Source organism: Lissotriton vulgaris, chromosome 1_1 (genome assembly GCF_964263255.1).
Source record: "Lissotriton vulgaris chromosome 1_1, aLisVul1.2, whole genome shotgun sequence".
NCBI lineage: Eukaryota > Metazoa > Chordata > Amphibia > Caudata > Salamandridae > Lissotriton > Lissotriton vulgaris.
Genome location: NC_141685.1, coordinates 5751615 through 5773038, shown reverse-complemented (window position 1 = coordinate 5773038; position 21424 = coordinate 5751615). Strand labels below are relative to the sequence as shown.

Here is a 21424-nt window from a genome sequence, read left to right as displayed (position 1 = left end):
AAATGTCGTTTTCAAGTTCCACATATCTGTTTAAAAATATTTACACTTTCAGTCATTTCCAAGTTTAGTTACAAACTAATAGTGAGAAAAACTCATGATGTATAAAAACTGAAACCAAAAACTTATTTTTACATTATTTTATGTTTCTTGTTTTTGTTTTTAAAACAGGCCATCAACCTTTCACGTGGAAATTGGGCTCCTTCACTATTTTCCTTCCTTGTGCCCCGTTTATTGGCATGACATGGGTCTATAGGTATTAAAAATAAACATATAAATTCACAGGTGTTCAGCCAGTTTGTCTGGTGATGTCACAAATTGACATGTATTCGGCTGCTTCTTCTATTATTAGGTGAGTACAAATAACGAGACGTTCCCCCTCCTTCCATTTCTCTCTTTTTCACCCGCTTGCTTTGTCTCTCTCGCTCTCTTTATCTCTCTCCCGCTCTAGCTCCCACACACTCCTGTTAGCGTTAGCTTCATTAATGTCACTGCCACTTCTAGCAATCATACAACGAATCCTTCTGAACATTTGAGACCAAGGGACAATCAGTGTGGAAGACGAGTGGCTGTGAGTGCAACTGATTGTCCTGGCACATATATACTTTTGATGTGGGATTTCACTATTTCACCACATTCTTCAAACAGAGTCTACTGCTTACAATGGCTCAATTCTGGTACAAAGTAGAGTTTGGCAAGTCACAAAATGAATAGGGAGAGCCAAGTCGGAGAGGAGCCACTGGTCGCACTTAGTTATAAGATGCGAGGCGCAAACTGATCCATCAACCGATAACAGTGTGTAAAAGATGCAGCAAACGTTACTTAACCCCTTCGATGCTCATGACGAGCTCAGTTTGTCATGAGGTACACCTCTCGTACACTCATGACGAGCTGAGCTCGTCATGAACAATGGGAATCAATAATTTTCAGCACACGGGGGAAATCTGCATTGCAACGATGGTGTTAAAAACTAGGTATGTGCTCTTTTATATCTAAAAATAGGTTATCTCTTGAACACCTGTGCTTCGCTTTAGTTCATTACATACACTGCAGTGGCATTTGTTAATAGTAATACATGCATTTTACCAATGAAGCTTCCATCTCCAGAGCCTTGACAACATGTCCACTCTGTGTGTGCTGGGTTTATAGGTTTTATCACTAATCCGACAAGTTAGCTGAAAATACCGCTGTTAGTCCCAGTATTGTTCAGTGTTGCTTTTACAGGTAGTGTGGTAAGGTGCGATTGAATGTTTTTCTTTGTATCTCTTCTTCATCAAATAAAAATCAAGAATGTTTCTTTTCTTTTAATCCACATTGTGCTCAGCTCCCACTGTGTATCCTAGTGCATCATGTCACTTTGCTGTGTGTACGGAAGTGAGCAATCACTGGAATCAAACACTTTTATAATTCTGCAAACACTGGTATCTGTTTTTCTTCTTTCCTGCTAGTTGGGTCTTCTATCATCTGGTATTTCATTGTCCCACATTATTTGAATTTTATCTTTTTCCGTAATTCCCTACTTCATTCCTCTCACAATAACTGCACTGTTCTGCTCTTTTCTATGTCCTCAGATGGGTCAATATTATTTTTGATGTTCTTAAGTTCTTTCCGGAATCTCTACATCTCTAGGATTATTTCCATGTGAGTTAATTGAAGCAGTGTATTCACTGAGGGCAGTGTGGGATCGAAAAGTGACAAAAGCCCTTCACACTTTCAGTGCCCTTCTATTTTTTCCCCTTGTGTGTTCGCTGATGACTTTGTAGCTCTATTCGTCGACTAAAGCTCTTTCCACATTCATTGCACTTGAGTGGCTTTTCTCCTGTGTGAGTACGCAGATGATACCTTAATGCTGAAGAGCCGCGAAAACTACTGTCACATTCACTACATTGATAGGGTTTTTCCCCCGTGTGTGTTCGCTGATGACTTTGTAGGTCTGATAATCGACTAAAGCTCTTCACACATTCACTGCATTTAAATGGCTTTTCCCCTGTGTGTATTCGCTGATGCATTTGAAGGCTTGATAAGTGACTAAAGCACTTTGCACATTCACTGCACTTGAAAGGTTTTTCCCCTGTGTGTATTCGCTGATGTGATTGAAGGCTTGATAACTGACTAAAGCACGTTGCACATTCACAGCACTTGAATGGTTTTTCTCCTGTGTGAGTTCGCTGATGATCCCTTAATGTTGAACAGTCGCGAAAACTAATGTCACATTCACTACAATGATAGGGTTTTTCCCCTGTGTGTATTCGCTGATGCGTTTGAAGGCTTGATAACTGACTAAAGCTTTTTACATATTCATTGCACTTGAATGGTTTTTCCCCTGTGTGTGTTCGCTGATGAGTTTGAAGGCTTGATAACTCACTAAAGCTTTTTACACATTCACTGCACTTGAATGGCTTTTCCCCTGTGTGTGTTCGCTGATGTCTTTGAAGGTATGATAACTCACTAAAGCACTTTACACATTCACTGCACTTGAATGGCTTTTCCCCCGTGTGTGTTCGCTGATGACTTTGAAGGCTTGATAACTGAATAAAGCTCTTTTCACATTCACTGCACTTGAATGGCTTTTCCCCTGTGTGTGTTCGCTGATGTCTTTGAAGGTTTGATAACTGAATAAAGCTCTTTTCACATTCACTGCACTTGAATGGCTTTTCCCCTGTGTGTGTTCGCTGATGTCTTCGAAGGTATGATAACTCACTAAAGCACTTTACACATTCATTGCACTTGAATGGTTTTTCCCCCGTGTGTATTCGCTGATGTCTTTGTAGATTTGATAACTGACTAAAGCTCTTGACACATTCACTGCACTTGAATGGCTTTTCCCTTGTGGACGTGTGCTGATGAAGCTTGAGTAGTGATGACAAACTAAAGCTCTTGCTGCATGTGTGTGATTTTTCTGTCTTGTTTAGTGTCTGTGGGTCGGGTATATATTTGTCTACATCCCATAACTGTATTTCCTGATGGGCCAACATGGCTGATAAAGCACTTGTGTTTTTCTCACACACTTTATATGTATGCAGTATTTTGCATGTTTGTTCTGTTTTAACAATCAAATGCAATAGCCACCAGATATTTGCCACACTCCTAATACGTAGAAGGTGTCTTCGTAGGCGATTGTGCCTTTAGATTGGATTATGGCTATGTACGCTTGCAGGTAAAGATGTATCTTCCTTTTGGCCGCTGCAGATTGGGACAGTCTGTTGTATTGTAGATACAAGAACTCCTCTTTCCTTTACCCGTCAATCGTCTGGCTCCGTTCTGTTGTGCTCTTCTCTGGTTACTGCGGTTTGGCCAGAAAGAGTTTACAATACACCTAGAGCACGGAGTGATGACTTGTCATTATTTGACAAAACAGAATACTGTGGTAATCACATCATACCGATCCCATGATCAAAGCTGGTGTTGGACACTTGTTTATACAGGAGGCGGTTTGCTATTGTTGTTGCCTTAATTTTCCTAAAGTCATTTCTTCATCTTGTGGCGTGGAGGTGCACAGCTCAGACTCTTACAATCACTGAACTGCCCTTGATGCTTCATCCAGGATCTGTCAGTTTATGTGCAGGTTCCTCTGTCGCCGACTGCGCTGATGTTTTCCTGAATACTGTAGGTCAATATTTCTGCTATTATTGAAGATTTACAGCCTTCGCTTCATTATTGATGGTCATTTCATACATTCAAGGCTTGTTTTCTGTTGGATGTAAAGATATTTAAAATTACTAAATTGAAACATAATTGGATGAGAATTCACAATGTTTAACTTTTTGTAAAAGACATTTCAGGGGAGATTTACCAAATCTCCACACAATGCAGCGCAGCCCTCCCTCTCTCCTCCCGGAGGTTGTGATGCGCGACAGAGAAGGCCCAGGAGAGCACCCTATTTTCAAAGATATGGCTCTCACCTTCTCTTTCCCTTGCGCCGGCACTGATCACAGTGGCCCTGCGTCATGCACAAACCTTAGCACCAGAGCACTAGGCTGTGTGTGTGTGAGTCCAGCATAGGTTTTGTACAGGAAGGAGACCCTTCCTGTACAAAATACTATGCCTAGACATGAGAGAAGGCTTTTCCCACTTTGTATGCGTGTTGCACAGTGCAGCACGCATGCAAAGTCAGAAAAGGAAGGAGAAATGAAAGCATTTCTCCTTGCTTGTGCCGAGTTTAAAAGGGCGCAGTTTTCTCACACTAAACCGAATCTACTGTATTTGGTAAATTGGGTTTAGCGTGAGAAACCTTGGGTGGTTGCACGGGAACGCCCATGCACCCCCCTTGGCAGGCCCCCATGGCGCAAAGTAACACGAAGCAGTGCTATGCAATGCTTCACATTACTTTTACGTTGCTTGTGGGAAAGAAAATTAGGAAACAAGATTTTGCACTGTTTGTGCCACTTATGTGACGTGAACACGGCGCTAAATCTTAGTAAATCTCCCCCTTCTTATTTGCCGCCTTTGAAACTTAGCTAGGAATATTTCATCACACACAGATATTTAACTAAAAGTAGTTGTTCTGGAGACATCCTATTATTATCTGAAAAGGAGGTGATTTACCAGTGTTCACAGAGTAACTGAGCAAAGAAAGTGCTAGAGGTTTAGCTTAAGATAGACGCATATGGTCAAGTTTCATTGAAACAACAATAGATTTTAGAAAAAGAGATGGATCAGGCTGGGCTGCAACATTTCCAGTAACTTTTCTACGAAGTATACAACAAAAGTAACTCCATTCACACACTTCTTCTCGTTCCTTTCCGATTCACTTAAGATCATCTCAAATACCAACTCCTGTCTTTACTCGCTGGTCATAAGTCACCTTTGACACTTTCAACAGCTCCCTTGGTTCAAGCATTTCTGGTTTCTTCTAACCTGGAAGATGTGAACATTATTGTGAGTTGAGGGGGGTTTCTTATCGCCAATACAACTGTTCATCTCCCTGAAACTTGTGCAGCTTACAGAGCATGGTTCTGGCCTGAAAGACAACTTTATAAAGCAAATCTTTAGTTCTTCCTAAAGTAGATAAAGTTCTGTAAGATGCAGCTCCATCCAGGGCTTTTGTGCCAAACAGAGCGAGGGGCTCACTGTAAGGCCCGTCCTTTACATTATACGCGCAGACCAGGCAAACAAACGTTGATTCATAAAATTCAATATTCAACGATATCAGTCATTTAGTATTTATAGGAATCCATCACAACCAATAATTTACCTGACATATTCCCGCAGCAGATGTGTGCATATTTCATTTTTCCCCCCTGTTCCAACATTACATGGCATCTGGCATGACGTTGTCCGTTTGGGGCCCAGGATTCCATTTGTGACCTGATGGGCATTTGGAAGAGCGGGAGGAGGTGTCAGTTATCCACAGGTGATGCGGCATTTCTACCTTTCCATATTTCTCATATTCAAGTTGACCTAATTTCATGTCCTTCGGTCCCTCTTCTGCCCTCTGTCTGCGCACTCACTCTGTGGGATTCATTAGAAGTCAGATACCTGCCTCATACTAACAAGGCCATGGATCTCACTTCTTCTACAAAACTTATTGCAGATATAGGGCCTAGTTTAGAGCTTGTCCAACAGATTATTGTCTCAAAACTAGGGTAGGGGCGGGTGAAGAATTCCACTCTGCCGGCAGAGCTCGCAAAATTTTGCCCCACTCCGCACTCTGTGCGGAGTTGTTCCAAAAAACTCCATGCAGAACGGAGTTCTTTTCTCAAGCGGTTCGCCAACGGTAAGGTGGCGAGCTCTTGTGAGAAAATATAACACGCTAGACCTCCTCCTGGCGAGATTTCTCATTGCGGGAGGTCACGGCAGGTCGTGACCACTCGATTGTTAAAATCTGCCGTTCCGTTGATGAAGCTGCCACTCGATTAGAATATCAATTTGAGAGGCAGAAAGCAGCAGTGCCTCTGGCACGACGCATAGTGCTGTTCGTGCTGATTTTACAGTGGGGGTTAAACTCCTGACACTAAAAATCAGTGAGAGCAGCGCAACTTAACAAACTCTGCCCCTAGCGGAAGTCTGCAGAGTGCGGCGGACTTTCCCTGGTACTTCGTGGAGTTCTGCAGAGTAAAACTCTGCGAACGACACCAAGGCATTATCAAAACGTGACAGATATCCTGTCTGCCCTACTATAATTGCCACAGGATGTAATGCATTCTTAATGGGTCGGGCAGGACACCTGTCACATTTGTGATGGATTAAACCATCCGCTGAAATCTAAATCAGGCCTTTGATGTACATTGCGTCCAGTGTGGCTAGCTGGGCTTGAAGGATCTTGTGGTTTGTGGGTCTCTCACTGCTTTGAGGTCACCGCCAGGCAGAACTTGTGTAAGCTGCACCCTGTGCGGATCTTCCTTCAGGCTGGACTTCTGTCAGCTGCGCCTTGTGTGGATCTTCCTTCCAGACAAGGGCTTCTTTTCTCAATGATTAGTTCAAAGTTCGGGAGAGGTAGAACTGGTCCAGGTCATCTTCTTTATTGCAGATCTACTGGTCAAGCCACAGACCTCGTGCTCTAAGATGAAGGAGAGTCTGGATTTTCTGAGCTCCGTGGAACATTAAGACAGTTCTACCTCATCCAGCACATACTACGAGACTCCAAGAGTCAACGCTACATGTGCTGCTCCAAGGTTTAATTCAACCACCGTATCTGAAGATCCCCTGGCAAATGCCAACTAGAGAATAAACATCCTGCCTGCACCAGCAGAGTGCAGAAAGTTTTTCAAGCAACTCGAGGTACATGGACTTTCTTTATCTGTCATAACTGAAGATGTTAAACCTTGGTAACATCGATCCCCTTTGGACAAGGTCCTCCATTTTGCTATCAGAATGTAACTCCTCCTGCGCAGACACAAACCCTCTGGTCCGTAGTGCATGAAGCTCGGTGGTTCTCACCCAAAAGAGGGCCCTCCACAAATTGCTGAAATTTTCTTACACCCACTGGACAGTCGTGGCAACACACAGACCAACTACACCCCCTCAGGGATCACCCGTCCACCTGCCAGGATCAAGACTCAGATCTTTCGACCTTCTTTGTTACCGTCTTTGGAACGGCCTGTCTCTGGGATTCGTGGAAGCTCCACACTCAGAGAGCTCCCTTGCAAAACCATCTCATGAGAGTGGAAGAAAAGAACAATAAGTGACACGCCGTGCACAGACGTGTAAATAAATCTACCATTATCATTCCATGAACCATTGTCCTACTGCTGATGTTTCAACATGGATGTTTTGCCGTCTATCACAGCAGCTTCTTCATTTAAAATCTTACTCACTACTGACCTATGTACTGTTTCTGACCCTACAACATCTCTGGCAGGCATGCTGTGCTGTCTGTTGCTTCATAAATATGAAGTAGATTGCTACTGCAGGGAGAGTGCAGCGTCCTTGCAGACAGATGTACTTGATTGGGATAAAAGGTACCATGTTTGTTAGAAAAGCTGCAACTATTAGAATAATAACACACCAAAAGCAGTGCATATAATGCAATAACAGGCCAGGTACTAGAAAAACGTGATGTAAACAATGCAATAACACAGGCCAGGCACTAGGAAAACGTGACGCAAACAATGCAATAACACAGGTCAGGCGCAAGGAGAATCTGATCCAAACAATGCAATATCAAAGGGTCAGGCACTAGGTGAATCAGATGCAAACAATGCAATAACACAGGCCAGGCATGAGGAGAATCTGATGTAAAGAATGCAATAACACAGGCCAGGCAGGAAGATAATCTGACGTAAACAATGCAATAACACAGGCCAGGCTCAAGGAGAATCTGATGCAAACAATGCATAACAAAGGGTCAGGCACTAGGTGAATCTGATGCAAACAGTGCAATAACACAGGCCAGGCACTAGGTGAATAAGACGCAAACACTGCAATAACACAGGCACGAGGAGAATCTGACGCAAACAATGCAATAACACAGGCCAGGCACAAGGAGAATCTGACACAAACAATGCAATAACACAGGCCAGGCACGAGGAGAATCTGACGCAAACAATGCAATAACACAGGCCAAGCACTAGGAGAATCTCACAAAAACAATGCAATAACATAGGACAGGCACACGGAGAATCTGATGCAAACAATGCAATAACACAGGCAAGGCATACAGAGAATCTGATGCAAACAATGCAATAACACAGGCAAGGCAATAGGTGAATCTGATGCAAACAATCCAATAACACAGGCCAGGCACAAGGAGAACCTGACGCAAACAATGCAATAACACAGGCCAGGCACAAAGAGAATCTGACACAAACAATGCAATAACACAGGCAAGGCATGAGGAGAATCTGACGCAAACAATGCAATAACACAGGCCAGGCACGAGGAGAATCTCAGACAAACAATGCAATAACATAGGACAGGCACACGGAGAATCTGATGCAAACAATGCAATAACACAGGCAAGGCATACGGAGAATCTGATGCAAACAATGCAATAACACAGGCAAGGCAATAGGTGAATCTGATGCAAACAATCCAATAACACAGGCCAGGCACAAGGAGAATCTGACGCAAACAATGCAATAACACAGGCCAGGCACGAAGAGAATCTGACACAAACAATGTAATAACACAGGCAAGGCATGAGGAGAATCTGATGCAAACAATGCATTAACACAGGCCAGGCACGAGGAGAATCTGACGCAAACAATGCAATAACACAGGCCAGGCACTAGGAGAATCTCACACAAACAATGCAATAACATAGGACAGGCACACGGAGAATCTGATGCAAACAATGCAATAACACAGGCAAGGCATACGGAGAATCTGATGCAAACAATGCAATAACACAGGCAATAGGTGAATCTGATGCAAACAATGCAATAACACAGGCCAGGCACAAGGAGAATCTGACGCAAACAATGCGATAACACAGGCCAGGCACGAAGAGAATCTGACACAAACAATGCAATAACACAGGCAAGGCATGAGGAGAATCTGATGCAAACAATGCATTAACACAGGCCAGGCACAAGGGGCCCGATTCACAGAACTAACTTAAGACAAAATCCTAAACGTACTACTTTTTGTATTCACAGAAGTTAGGATTTTGTCTGAAGTTTGTCTTAAGACAAACTTAAGACAAAATCCTAACTTCTGTGAATACCAAAAGAAGTAAGTTTAGGATGTTGTCTTAAGTTAGTTCTGTGAATCGGGCCCAAGGAGTATCTGATGAAAACAATGCAATAACACAGGCCAGACACTAGGAGAATCTGATGCAAACAATGCAATAACACAGGCCAGACACTAGGGGAATCTGATGCAAACAATGCAATAACACAGGCCAGGCACTAAGAGAATCTGATGCAAACAATGCAATAACACAGGCCAGGCACCAGGGTTAATGCAAACAATGTAATCACACAGGCCAGGCATGAGGAGAATCTGATGCAAACAATGCAATAACACAGGCCAGGCACGGGGAGAATGTGACAAAAAAAATCCAATAACGCAGAGCAGGCACTAAGAGAGTCTGCCGAGAAACTGCAATAGCACAGGCACGAGAAGAATCTGATACACACAATGCAATAACACAGGCCAGCCGCAAGGAGAATCTGATGCAAACAATGCAATAACACAGGCCAGGCACAAGGAGAATCTGATGCAAACAATGCAATAACACAGGCCAGGCACAAGGAGAATCTGATGTAAGCAGTGCAATAACACAGACCAGAAACAAAAAAAATTGGTGCAAGCAATGCAATAACACAGGCTAGGCACAAGGAGAATCTGATGCAAACAATGCAATAACATGGGCCAGGCACGAGGAGAATCTGAGGCAAACAATGCAATAACACTGGCCAGGCACGCGGAGAATCTGATGCAAACAATCCAATAACACAGGCCAGGCACGAGGAGAATCTGATGCAAACAATGCAATAACACAGGCCAGGCACTAGGAGAATCTGATGCAAACAATGCAATAACACAAGCCAGGCACTAGGAGAGGCTGACGAAACACTGCAATAACACAGACAAGGCACGAGGAGAATCTGATGCAAACAATGCAATAACACAGGCCAGGCACTACGAGAATCTGTTGCAAACAATGCAATAACACAGGCCAGGCACAAGGAGAATCTGATGCAAACAATGCAATAACACAGGCCAGGCACTAGGAGAATCTGACGCAAACAATGCACTAACACAGGCCAGGCACTAGGAGAATCTGATGCAAACAATGCAATAACACAAGCCAGGCACTAGGAGAGTCTGATGAAACACTGCAATAACACAGACAAGGCACGAGGAGAATCTGATGCAAACAATGCAATAACACAGGCCAGGCACTAGGAGAATCTGACGCAAACAATGCAATAACACAGGCCAGGCACAAGGAGAATCTGATGCAAACAATGCAATAACACAGGCCAGGCACTAGGAGAATCTGACGCAAACAATGCAATAACACAGGCCAGGCACTAGGAGAATCTGAGGCAAACAATGCAATAACACAGGCCAGGCACTAGGAGAATCTGACGCAAACAATGCAATAACACAGGCCAGGCATGAGGAGAATCTGAGGCAAACAATGCAATAACACAGGAAAGGCACCAATGGGATTGCACCCAGTGGAGTTACTAACAGAAAGTGTTCAGTGTCCACCAGCAGAAAAACTTCTATTCTGTCTGTAAATTCTCTTGACAGATGAGCATGTAGTAGCTGGCGGGATCTAGGGTACTGTGTGGACAAGAGGGTGGGAGGGCACTAACGTTATGGAACAGTACACAGCTTTAGAGGCTATGTAGATACAGGGGAGACAACTGAAATGGGTTCGGCACCTCACATGAATGCAGTACACGAAAGCGCCCTTACACACAGACCAATCATCCTTGGTGTGTCCGAGGGGAGAAGGAGGGGCTCAGAACACAAACATAGAAGGAAGAGCTAATAGGTGTTCAGGGACACTTTACTGGAAACTGACAACTCTAGTTAGTAGTGTCATGGACTGGTTGTGGGGACGTCTCAAACTTCTTACATGAGAATATTGGTGGGAAGGCACTTACAGATATGCTTAATACATCTACCAAATGCTGTAAAATAAACCTTGACACAACCCTTAACGAGGTGGGCAATTCACTGGTGTGCGCGCACCACCACTAGACAAAACATCGAATCACGGCTTTACCACTTTACCTAAAGATGCTGAAAATAAACACCAAATGTTACTTCTTGACAAGGCCACTATACAGGTCCTTATCCAGGGATTGTAGTCCCTCGGCTGCTCCTTTACAATCTCCGCCACCCCATGTGTGGTTTACTGCACTAGGAAAGTGTGCAACCAGGAGACTCTGTGTTTAACCCTGACGTACAATTTGTGAAATAGTACGCTTCGCGAATCAGAAAGTAAATGTATGCCTCTCCCCCATTAAAGTCCAAGATCGGGGGATTTACAACCATCCTACAGTTGTAAGTAAAACATTGCTTTTAAAAATGGGCCCAGACCGTGGTGATGCGTCTTTAACGAAAGATTCATTCCTGCGGCTCCTGGACTGTTGTTGTCACGTTGCCAGGAGTGATGTTGATGCATTGCCAGTAGTGTTGTTGATGCGTTGCCGGGAGTGTTGTTGATGCGTTGTGATGGAGCGAGCTTCAGAAATAATTTTATTCTGGCTCGTGAAGTTAATCTCTTGTAACATGAACTAATATATTAATGTGTTATTGCACGTTTGTTGTACTAAATCAATCTAGATTAAAATTCATCATTGCATTACACACGGGACTAATGATAATGTGCTCATGTTGCATTTGCAAGTATGTTTTATAATATATAACTAATGTTGTTTTGTCTGTCCTATTGTCTTTGTCAACATTAATGAGGCTGATTAATTAATGGCATGTGCTCATTACATGTGTGCTTTTGTCTTTGTCTATGTTGTGTCTGTTTATGTTTTTCAGATATATGAAGAATCCTGCTGGACATTATGAAGAATAGTAGATTTTAAATGTGCTGCTTGTCTGTGTGCTTCTGCTAGGTAACTTATACTAATGGGTTAACATTAGCAATGGAGGGTGGGTAACAGAATGACTTTCATTACTTGAATGAATTACTCTTTTGTGTTTGTTTAAATACTAGCCCGAGTGAAAGGTTTGAGGCCTATGGAATTTTCGAGAGCGTTGCTTAGCCTGACTGAGAGGAGCCAAGCACAGCCATGTTGAAGCTTTTTCACAGAAACTTTTCTCTGAATAAACTGAAGCTCAAACAAAGACATTTGTGCGTGATGTGCTCTGAAAAGATATTATTCCAAGGCTAAGGAAGTGACCAGAGGCAGTTTGGCCGACTTCTGGAGGAAACTGTGAACTTGTTAGTATAATGTTTCAAATCTTCGGAAGCCGGTGTCGCTTCACGTCAAAGAACAATGACAAGTGACGTTATGGTATTTGGATGCGGTGGCCTCTCGATGGTCTGACAGACAGCAACCAATCAGGTTGCTGGAAATTATTAAAAATATATTGTTTAGTTAGATTAGTGAGTTAGAAAAAGTATAAAAACATAGCCCATTGAGGGGAGCGGGGCTGACTGTTCCTGAGGGCAAAGTGCTGTCCGATTTCCCTTGGACACGTAAGAACAATAAATGCATTTCTAAATGTCTTTTTCTTTACAGGTCAGAAAGTTAAATTTAGGGAAATAGGGTTAATGTTTATTTTAATTCATTGTTTCTGTGCAATTTTGAAGTGCCAGACTTTTGTGCCAATAAACTAATTGATGATTCTGAGTTAATAAAAATGTTTGCAATTAATAAAAGAGCTAATAAAATGTTTGAAACTGAAACTTTGAACCTTTAAATAAAAAGACTTAAAATGTCAAGCTGGTCTTGATTAATTTAGTCGTTACCATCAGTTAATCGATTGGACATAGTGGTCTAATTAAATGATTTCTTTATAATACTTATGATTAAAATGTTATACTGCAGTTGTATATAGTGAACATATTTTGTTTGGTTAGTGTGAATAATTAGGCCACATGATTCAGCTGCTAGATTTTCTGTCTCAGTTATATGGGCCTTGTTGTTAATTAGTGAGTATTGGGTAGTGAATGGTGCTGTAGAGACGGAATATCTATAGTTACGCTGGATCAGTTGCCAGGAGTGTTCCCGGCAGTTACGTTCCTGGTGCAGTTGGGTGTGTGGTGAATAAATCTTACCCATAGCATACCTATGACATGAAGAGTTTGTTTACCACATAGACATTGCCTTTGGGGGGGTACACAGCGCCCACTCTCATGGACTATTCGCCAGAATGTAACGTGGCCAAGTAATAACCTTTGGAAAAAGTAGTTCTGTGTTCATCAGACTTAAACTGTTTAGTACTAGGCGAATCCTACTCTTTCTGTGCCTCTGTCCCCTGATCTGACAATGTATGCACCTCAAAGTAGGCTGGATGGAAGAAATAAACATGAAAGGCACGATCCCAGCTCAAACCACCAGCATGGATTTCATTCCCTCGTTCAGAGCTGCTTAACTGTAGGTCTCCGCACTTTATATCAGCATCTCTAAAGGCAAACACTGTTGAAGCAAAGGGAGGGGGGAGCCCGTTTGACCCTCTAGAGCCTAGGCGGCTCACTAGAAAACAACGACGAAGGACAGGATTCGAACAGGATAAACCGATCCAACTCAAATATGAGGTCAACGTATTATTTATCACCTTAATGGTGCAAAAGACACTCTGGAATGAAATCAATACTATTCAAATAATCAATGTTCGATTTAGAATAGAGGCATTGCTGTACTGCAATAAAAGAAATCACCGGCAACAATAGCTATTCCCACAACAAAATGTACTTATTTCAAGTTTGGTTTGCATATTTTACAAGAAGGCGACAAAGCTACAACTGAAAGACAACATTATAAAGCTTACAAAGGTTACTGGTACTTTTAGAATGCAAAAGCAACAATTGATGGACAGAATGCAGAACAATTTCATACATTCACCCCAGTACAGAGATCTGGGCCTAAATCCATCGTTTTTTTGCACTTCACACCACCCCAGTTCAGACATGACCATATGCAAATCAGCCTGGACCCTGTGCCTCATGGGAACAGTCCAGCCCGAACTGCCAAGCCATGTCTTTCCTAGACCGGAATCAAGCATCCGAGGACCGGTTTCTGGCATTCCAGCCATCTTCAGCCCGGCTTGCTTGAATCTAGTGGTGTGGAGAGCATGGGACTCACGTCTGAGCATACCCATCCCACTCGGGGTGAAAAAGGCAAAAACAACAGGTGATGGATGGAATGCGGAACAATGTCATACATTCACCCCAGAACAGAGATCTGGGCCTAAATCCATCGTTTTTTGCACTCCACACCACCCCAGTTCCGACATGGCTATATGCAAATCAGTCTGACCCTGTGCCTCATGGGAACAGTCCAGCCCGAACTGCCAAGCCATGTCTTTCCTTTTAGAACAACACAAAGGTTAAGGAAAAGCAGAACGATCAAGGTAGACAGTGTATCCGCAATGACGGACAATAACCCCTTATTAATAGTGACCTTATAACCACCGTTTCCAGGTAGGAGCGCCTAAATACAGAAGACCTGCTAATACGGTGAACGACTACAGTGCATCAAACTGTGACTATGACATTGGTTTATCCAAACATTTGAATTCTGCGCTCGTTCTTCTCGTTAGGTGTTGATCCTGGAAGATATAGGTCGATGGGTTTTGGGCTTGTGCTTTATGCACGCTTCAGGACTTCGCGGAACGGACGTCACCCAAACAACGCACCATGTTGAGGAGGCCACTGGGGTGAGAGTTGGTTGTGTAAAATGGAGCGCCACGAAAAAAGAACTGTTCAAAGAAGCTCTGGGGTCACCAGCTTCTCAAATGGACATGTCCTCTGTCTATATAGCTGTCCAGAGGGCCAGAGACTTGAGTGGGGCCATCAATGTAAGCAGAGGCCCGGAGCCGCCATGGTTAACTTGTAACTCCTGGGTCAGTTTGCTTGTGTGGTGCCCGGCCTCTTGCGGCCTGTTTTCTAGTTTAAACCTGTGGCAAGAGAGACTCGGGGAGCAGGGGGCTTCCTTGTTATATTTAGTGTGAGTGCGGCTAGAAGAAGTACATATGCTAGGGTGCACTTGGTCTGGGAGTTGTGCAATTATTCATTTAGGTGCAGGGTAATCCACGTAATTGAAATGAAGCGATTGAATGCAGAATGTCCCTCTCTGTGCACACATCCAGCTTGGATCGCAAGCAGATGCCTTCGAAATGCTAAAGAAATCTGCAATGTATGTCAAGTTTGGCAACGAAAATCAATTGCTGCCTTCAGTGCCAGCCTAATGAACTCGTGCGTGTTCCAGTTTGTCTTTCTGGGAACAACTGCTCGACCCTGGAACACGCCTTAGGTCGCCACCCCGAAGATATTAGCGCTTTGCACTTTGGAAACCATTAGGTTTGTGGAACGCTGTATAAGAGTACCAAGGTTGTTATTTGACCTCCAGTTTCATGGCAGTAGCCGTGTGACCCGACTAAAAGACTGTCAACTCCAAGAACAAGAAATATTGAATTTCATATTATAGCCAAGATAGTTCACGCGCACTTTTCTTGCCTGTCCTTGCTGGGCTTCGTAATTAACTGTCTTCAGCCATGTGTTTCAGTAGTATTAATTCACTGTATCTGACCAGTAATAACTTTTAAAAATGCCCGCCTGGGCCTTACCTGGGCTGCTAGTGAACTGCCGACGGACTCCTAAGGCTTCCTTCCAGAAAGTTCCGCCACCACAGAATCCTCTGCTTCCTGCCTGCCACACCCCTTTCCCAACTCGTCACGCCCTGTAATGAGTTGGGAAAGGGTGTGGTGACAGTTCCACTCCCTGATTGACGTGGAGGGTTAGCGATACCAGGGCTTATACATAAAATGCCCGGGGCTAACTTTCTCTCCACGCCATCAGGGGGTGGAGACTGGACCCTGAAGCAAGTTCTTTGCCGAGCTGATGACATCACAGCCTTCAGGGCTGTGAAGTTATCGACCCGGTAAACACTTAGGCTTCTTTGGGCCCGCTAGGGGGAGCTGGGAGCATGCAAGGAGAGACAGTCATTCTAGTCACGTCACATACATCCAGCCACCACAGCCATAACGAACAACCACTGTCACATCGTCGGTATGGAGACTATATTCATTTTTCTTTAGAAGGCATAAAAAAAATTGCATTTTTTTATTAAATACAACATGAGCGTCGAGCACTTTGGTAACGGGGGCGGAGCCCCGACGCCCTCGGGGGGAAACCGCCAATGCATGAGAGACGGAACTGCAAGGGACTCTGGTATCCTGGTTTTATTTACTGTGTGCGCATTGCATGACTAGGCCCAAAATTGACCCCAAGACCCAGAGCCTGGCTCTGGGGGCGTTGACAGACACTAAAAGCACACTGTTGGAGGGGCAAAGACTACGGTCTGTGTCCCTGGCTGCGTACAGTGAGTAGTGGTGGCAGCGTACCATGTTCTTAGAGGTCACCAGCTGAACAGGCCATTTTACCTGTCAGAGGTTGACCGCGATGCCTACAGGGAATTGAGTAAAGTTCCATTCACGTGTCATGACCAGACCCTGCATTGGCATCCGCGTTTGAATTTCGAGACGTGTATTCATAATATAAGGTAGCAGGGCTCTATATTGTGTACACACGTGAATGTGTTTTGTTACCAGTCGCATCCATGTTCAATTGCCCATCATCTGACATGGCACAAGATGCTCAATATTATCAGCAATCCAGACGAGAAGGGTGGAGGGATGGAGTCAGGAGTCAGGACCGCCTTTTAGAAGGTTCACACTCACTGTGCTCATGTTGTAAGTATTCCCGCATGGAGGCGGCATCATCACTACCTGCTGGGAGCGCAATCACCCTGCCTGAAGTCCTTGTTTATGCTGCAGAAGAAGATGGACAATGAAATGCAACCAGGGAAACCAGTAAACCCAGACAGGGAATAAGCATTCAGGGTCTGAAAATAACACCGAAAAGTGGGTCACCGACATAATGGCTTTGTTGTAACTCAAGTTGCTTTACTGCCCGACACGAACAGCTGCTGTTTCAAGATAAGTATCACTGAGAGTGACTCCGCCGTAGACGAGGGCACATTGCCTGGTTTCTGCAAGTCTTCCGTGATGAAACTATTGTCGTGGGCAGTGGCCCTATGAGCTGCTTGTCTGATGAGAGGGAAGAGGAGAGAGCCTTGCCCAGCAGCAGTCTGCCTGACCTTTGAGGAGGACCAGCAGCCGAGCCCCTTGAGAGGAACGGCCCAGAAGGAACAGAGGAAATGTGGCAGAGTGCCGAGAAGTCCTATGAAGTGCCCAGGGTCCCCCAGTCTCCCTGACTGAGCAAGTCTGTGTAGAGGTTGTGTCTCACTTGCCACTGGATTCAAGATAGCCTGGCTGATGAGGGTTATGAACCCGAAACCGGTCCCAGGATGCTTGATTCCGGTCCAGGGAAGGCATGGCTTGGCAGTTTGGGCTGGACTGTTCCCATGAGGCACAGGGTCAGACTGATTTGCATATGGTCATGTCTGAACTGGGGTGGTGGAGTGAGCTAAAGAACGGTGATGGATTAAACCCAGATCAGTTGACTGGGGGTGAGTGTTTGATTTGTCAAATGCTCCGTCCATCATCCCCTTTTGTCTCACTTGCCAGCGTCAACTGCTAAATAAAAAAGCTGATTCGGAGACGGCGGAGGGTAAGATGCAAACAACCACTGCTGACTCTACCGTCGTTGACTTCTGCAATAACACCAGCACCTCAGACCCAAGAAGGAGATCCTTCCACCGCGACTACTCGACCTTCCGCCATGACTACTGGGGCAGACATCTCAACGTGTCTTCATGGAGACACTGTCACACCAGCGAGCTGCCCATTGATGGGAAATCAAAGGACAGCGATGGGTTGTCCCTTTGCCCCAGAGCTGGCCGTGCTATTCATGGCCGAGTTTGAGGAGAAGTTTATCTATGATAACAATCCATTTGCGCATCAATTCCGAAAATGGTTTCGGTTTATTGATGACATTTTTTGCATTTGGGATGGACAAGATGATATTTTAAATTTTGTTTGTTGAATGGTTGAATGCCAGATCAGTAGATATACAATTCTGTGAGTCCAGTAACCAGTCATCTATCTTACATTTTTCGATGTAGCGGTCTTTGGCCGTAATGGCCGATTATGAACTACATTGTTTACCAAATCAACGGTTAGGAACAATGCCCTGCATGATACTAGTCATCATCCATGCAGTTTACGTGACAATTTGCCTTGGGGAGTTTCTCCCCATACAACGGAATTGCTCAGGTAAAAGTGATGATTTCACAAATGCAGAGATTCTTGTGCACACATTAAAGGAACGCGGATACCCAAACAAATTGCTGAGAAACACAATGAAACGTGCTTGGTGGGCTCTAAGAGAGACCCTTCTGGAAAAAAGAACAGCAAATGACTAGTTAGAACGCATGGTATGCGTCTCCACATTTTGTTCACAGACTAACCAGTTCAAAAAGATTATCAGACAAAACTGGCATTTCATTAAAAAATGGACAAATCATTCGAACAGCCATTGTTTATATTGAAAAAAGAACGTACTATTGGAAGCCATCAAGTTCGTGCTGTGATACCTTCAGGGCCCACAAGAAGCAATCCACGCAATGTATCTCCATTGGAGGGGCATTTCAAATGTGGCACACGTGTCTGTTGCCCCCAAACAATAGAGGGAACTTTGTTTCAGCACAACAACGTTAAATGGCTGCATAAGAATTTCTCAAACTGTAAAACAAAAAAATTCGTATATGTGATTCAAATGTCCTTGTGAAAATGTGTACATCGGTGAGACCAACCATGAGATTTGGAAAGGATTATCCAACATAAATCATGAATAAGGCGTAAAGTTCTGTCTGCTTCATTAGTCAACCATTCATAATCATTAGATAATCACCATACAGAGGCGGATTTACGCTGGACAGTTTTGACAACCATTAAAATCGACCCCCGGGGCGGTGACATTGATAAAAAACTGAACCGGACAGAGGCCTATCTTATATTACATTTTGACACTGTGTCGAATGGACTCAATGAAATGTCAGAATTAAATCATTTGTCTGTGATATAATTATTCTTTCTAATTCATGTTTTCCAACTTCTTCATGATGGGTCATCCCTACACATGATATTCTGTCATTTTCTAAACTGTGCCTCGTGTGTTTGGAGCTGAAACTTTGAGATTCTCTCCGTAAATGCACTTGGGGATTGAGAGACCACTTGCTTCCCCCCTGGACTGGCCTCTCCTCCTCTGATCCAGCTGGACAGGCCTCTCCCTCTCTGCCCCTCCTCTAGACAGGCCTCACCTCCTCTGCACCCCTGGACAGGCCTCACCTCCTCTGCCCCCCTGGACAGGCCTCACCTCTGCTGATCCAACTGGGCAGGCCTCACCTCCTCTGCACCCCTGGACAGGCCTCAACTCCCCTGATCCAGCTGGACAGGCCTCACCTACTCTGCCCCTCCTCTGGACAGGCCTCACCTCCTCTGTCCCTCCTCTAGACAGGCCTCACCTCCTCTCTTCCTCTGGACAGGCCTCACCTCCTCTGCATACCTGGACAGGCCTCTCCTCTCTGCTCCTCCTCTAGACAGGCCTCACCTCCTCTCTTCCTCTGGACAGGCCTCTCCCTCTCTGCCCCTCCTCTAGACAGGCCTCACCTCCTCTGCCCCTCCTCTGGACAGGCCTCTCCCTCTCTGCCCCTCCTCTAGACAGGCCTCACCTACTCTGCACCCCTGGACAGGCCTCTACTCCTCTGCACCCGTGGACAGGCCTCTCCTCCTCTGCACCCCTGGACAGGTCTCGCCTCCTCTGCACCCCTGGACAGGCCTCACCTCCTCTGCACCCCATGGACAGGCCTCTCCTCCTCTCCTCCTCTGCACCCCTGGACAGGCCTCACCTCCTCTGCCCCCCTGGACAGGCCTCACCTCCGCTGATCCAACTGGACAGGCCTCACCTCCTCTGCACCCCTGGACAGACCTCACGTCCTCTGATCCCCCTGGACAGGCCTCTCCTCCTCTGCACCCTTGGACAGGCCTCTCCTCCTCTGCACCACTGGACAGACCTCATCTACTCTGATCCACCTGTACAGGCCTCACCTCCTCTCTACCCCTGGATAGGCCTCTCCTCCTCTGCACCACTGGACAGACCTCACCTCCTCTGCACCCCTGGACAGGCCTCTCCTCATCTGCACCCCCTGAACAGGCCTCTCCTCCTCTATACCCCTGGATAGGCCTCTCCTCCTCTGCACCTCCTGGACAGGCCTCGCCTCCTCTGCACCCCTGGGCATGCCTCACCTCCTCTGATCCCGCTGGACAGGCCTCTCCTCCTCTGCACCCCTAGTTAGGCCTCGCCTCCTCTGCACCCCTGGGCAGGCCTCACCTCCTCTGATCCCGCTGGACAGGCCTCTCCTCCTCTATACCCCTGGATAGGCCTCGCCTCCTCTGCACTCCTGGACAGGTCTCGCCTCCTCTGCAAACCTGGACAGGCCTCTCCTTCTCTGCACCCCTGGACAGGCCTCTCCTCCTCTGCCCCTCCTCTGGACAGGCCTCACCTCCTCTGCACCCCTGGACAGGCCTCACCTCCTCTGCACCCCGGACAGGCCTCTCCTCCTCTGCCCCTCCTCTGGACAGGCCTCACCTCCTCTGCCCCTCCTCTGGACAGGCCTCTCCCTCTCTGCCCCTCCTCTAGACAGGCCTCACCTCCTCTGCAACCCTGGACAGGCCTCTACTCCTCTGCACCCCTGGACATGCCTCGCCTCCTCTGCACCCCTGGACAGGCCTCACCTCCTCTGCACCCCATGGACAGGCCTCTCTTCCTCTCCTCCTCTGCACCCCTGGACAGGCCTCACCTCCTCTGCCCCCCTGGACAGGCCTCACCTCTGCTGATCCAACTGGGCAGGCCGCACCTCCTCTGCACCCCTGGACAGGCCTCACCTCCTCTGATGCCCCCGGACATGCCTCTCCTCCTCTGCACCCTTGGACAGGCCTCTCCTCCACCGCACCACTCGACAGGCCTCACCTCCTCTGATCCCCCTGGACAGGCCTCTCCTCCTCTGCACCCTTGGACAGGCCTCTCCTCCTCTGCACCACTGGACAGGCCTCACCTCCTCTGATCCCCCTGTACAGGCCTCACCTCCTCTGATCCCCCTGTACAGGCCTCACCTCCTCTGCGCCCCTGGACAGGCCTCACCTCCGCTGATCCAACTGGGCAGGCCTCACCTCCTCTGCACCCCTGGACAGGCCTCACCTCCTCTGCACCCCTGGATAGGCCTCTCCTCCTCTGCACCACTGGACAGGCCTCCCCTCATCTGCACCCCCTGAACAGGCCTCTCCTCCTCTGTACCCCTGGATAGGCCTCTCCTCCTCTGCACCCCCTGGACAGGCCTCACCTCCTCTGATCCCGCTGGACAGGCCTCTCCTCCTCTGC

General features: G+C 46.1%; 1 protein-coding gene across 1 annotated transcript in view; it reads right to left on the bottom strand.

Annotated features, from left to right (window-relative positions):
• LOC147736937 (uncharacterized) overlaps nt 1-21424 on the bottom strand; it is a 228136-nt gene that overhangs the window by 123201 nt on the left and 83511 nt on the right. The window contains 2 exon segments of the mRNA XM_086918896.1: nt 1883-2789; nt 6972-6979. Coding sequence (XP_086775022.1) covers nt 1883-2789; nt 6972-6979 — 915 coding nt within the window.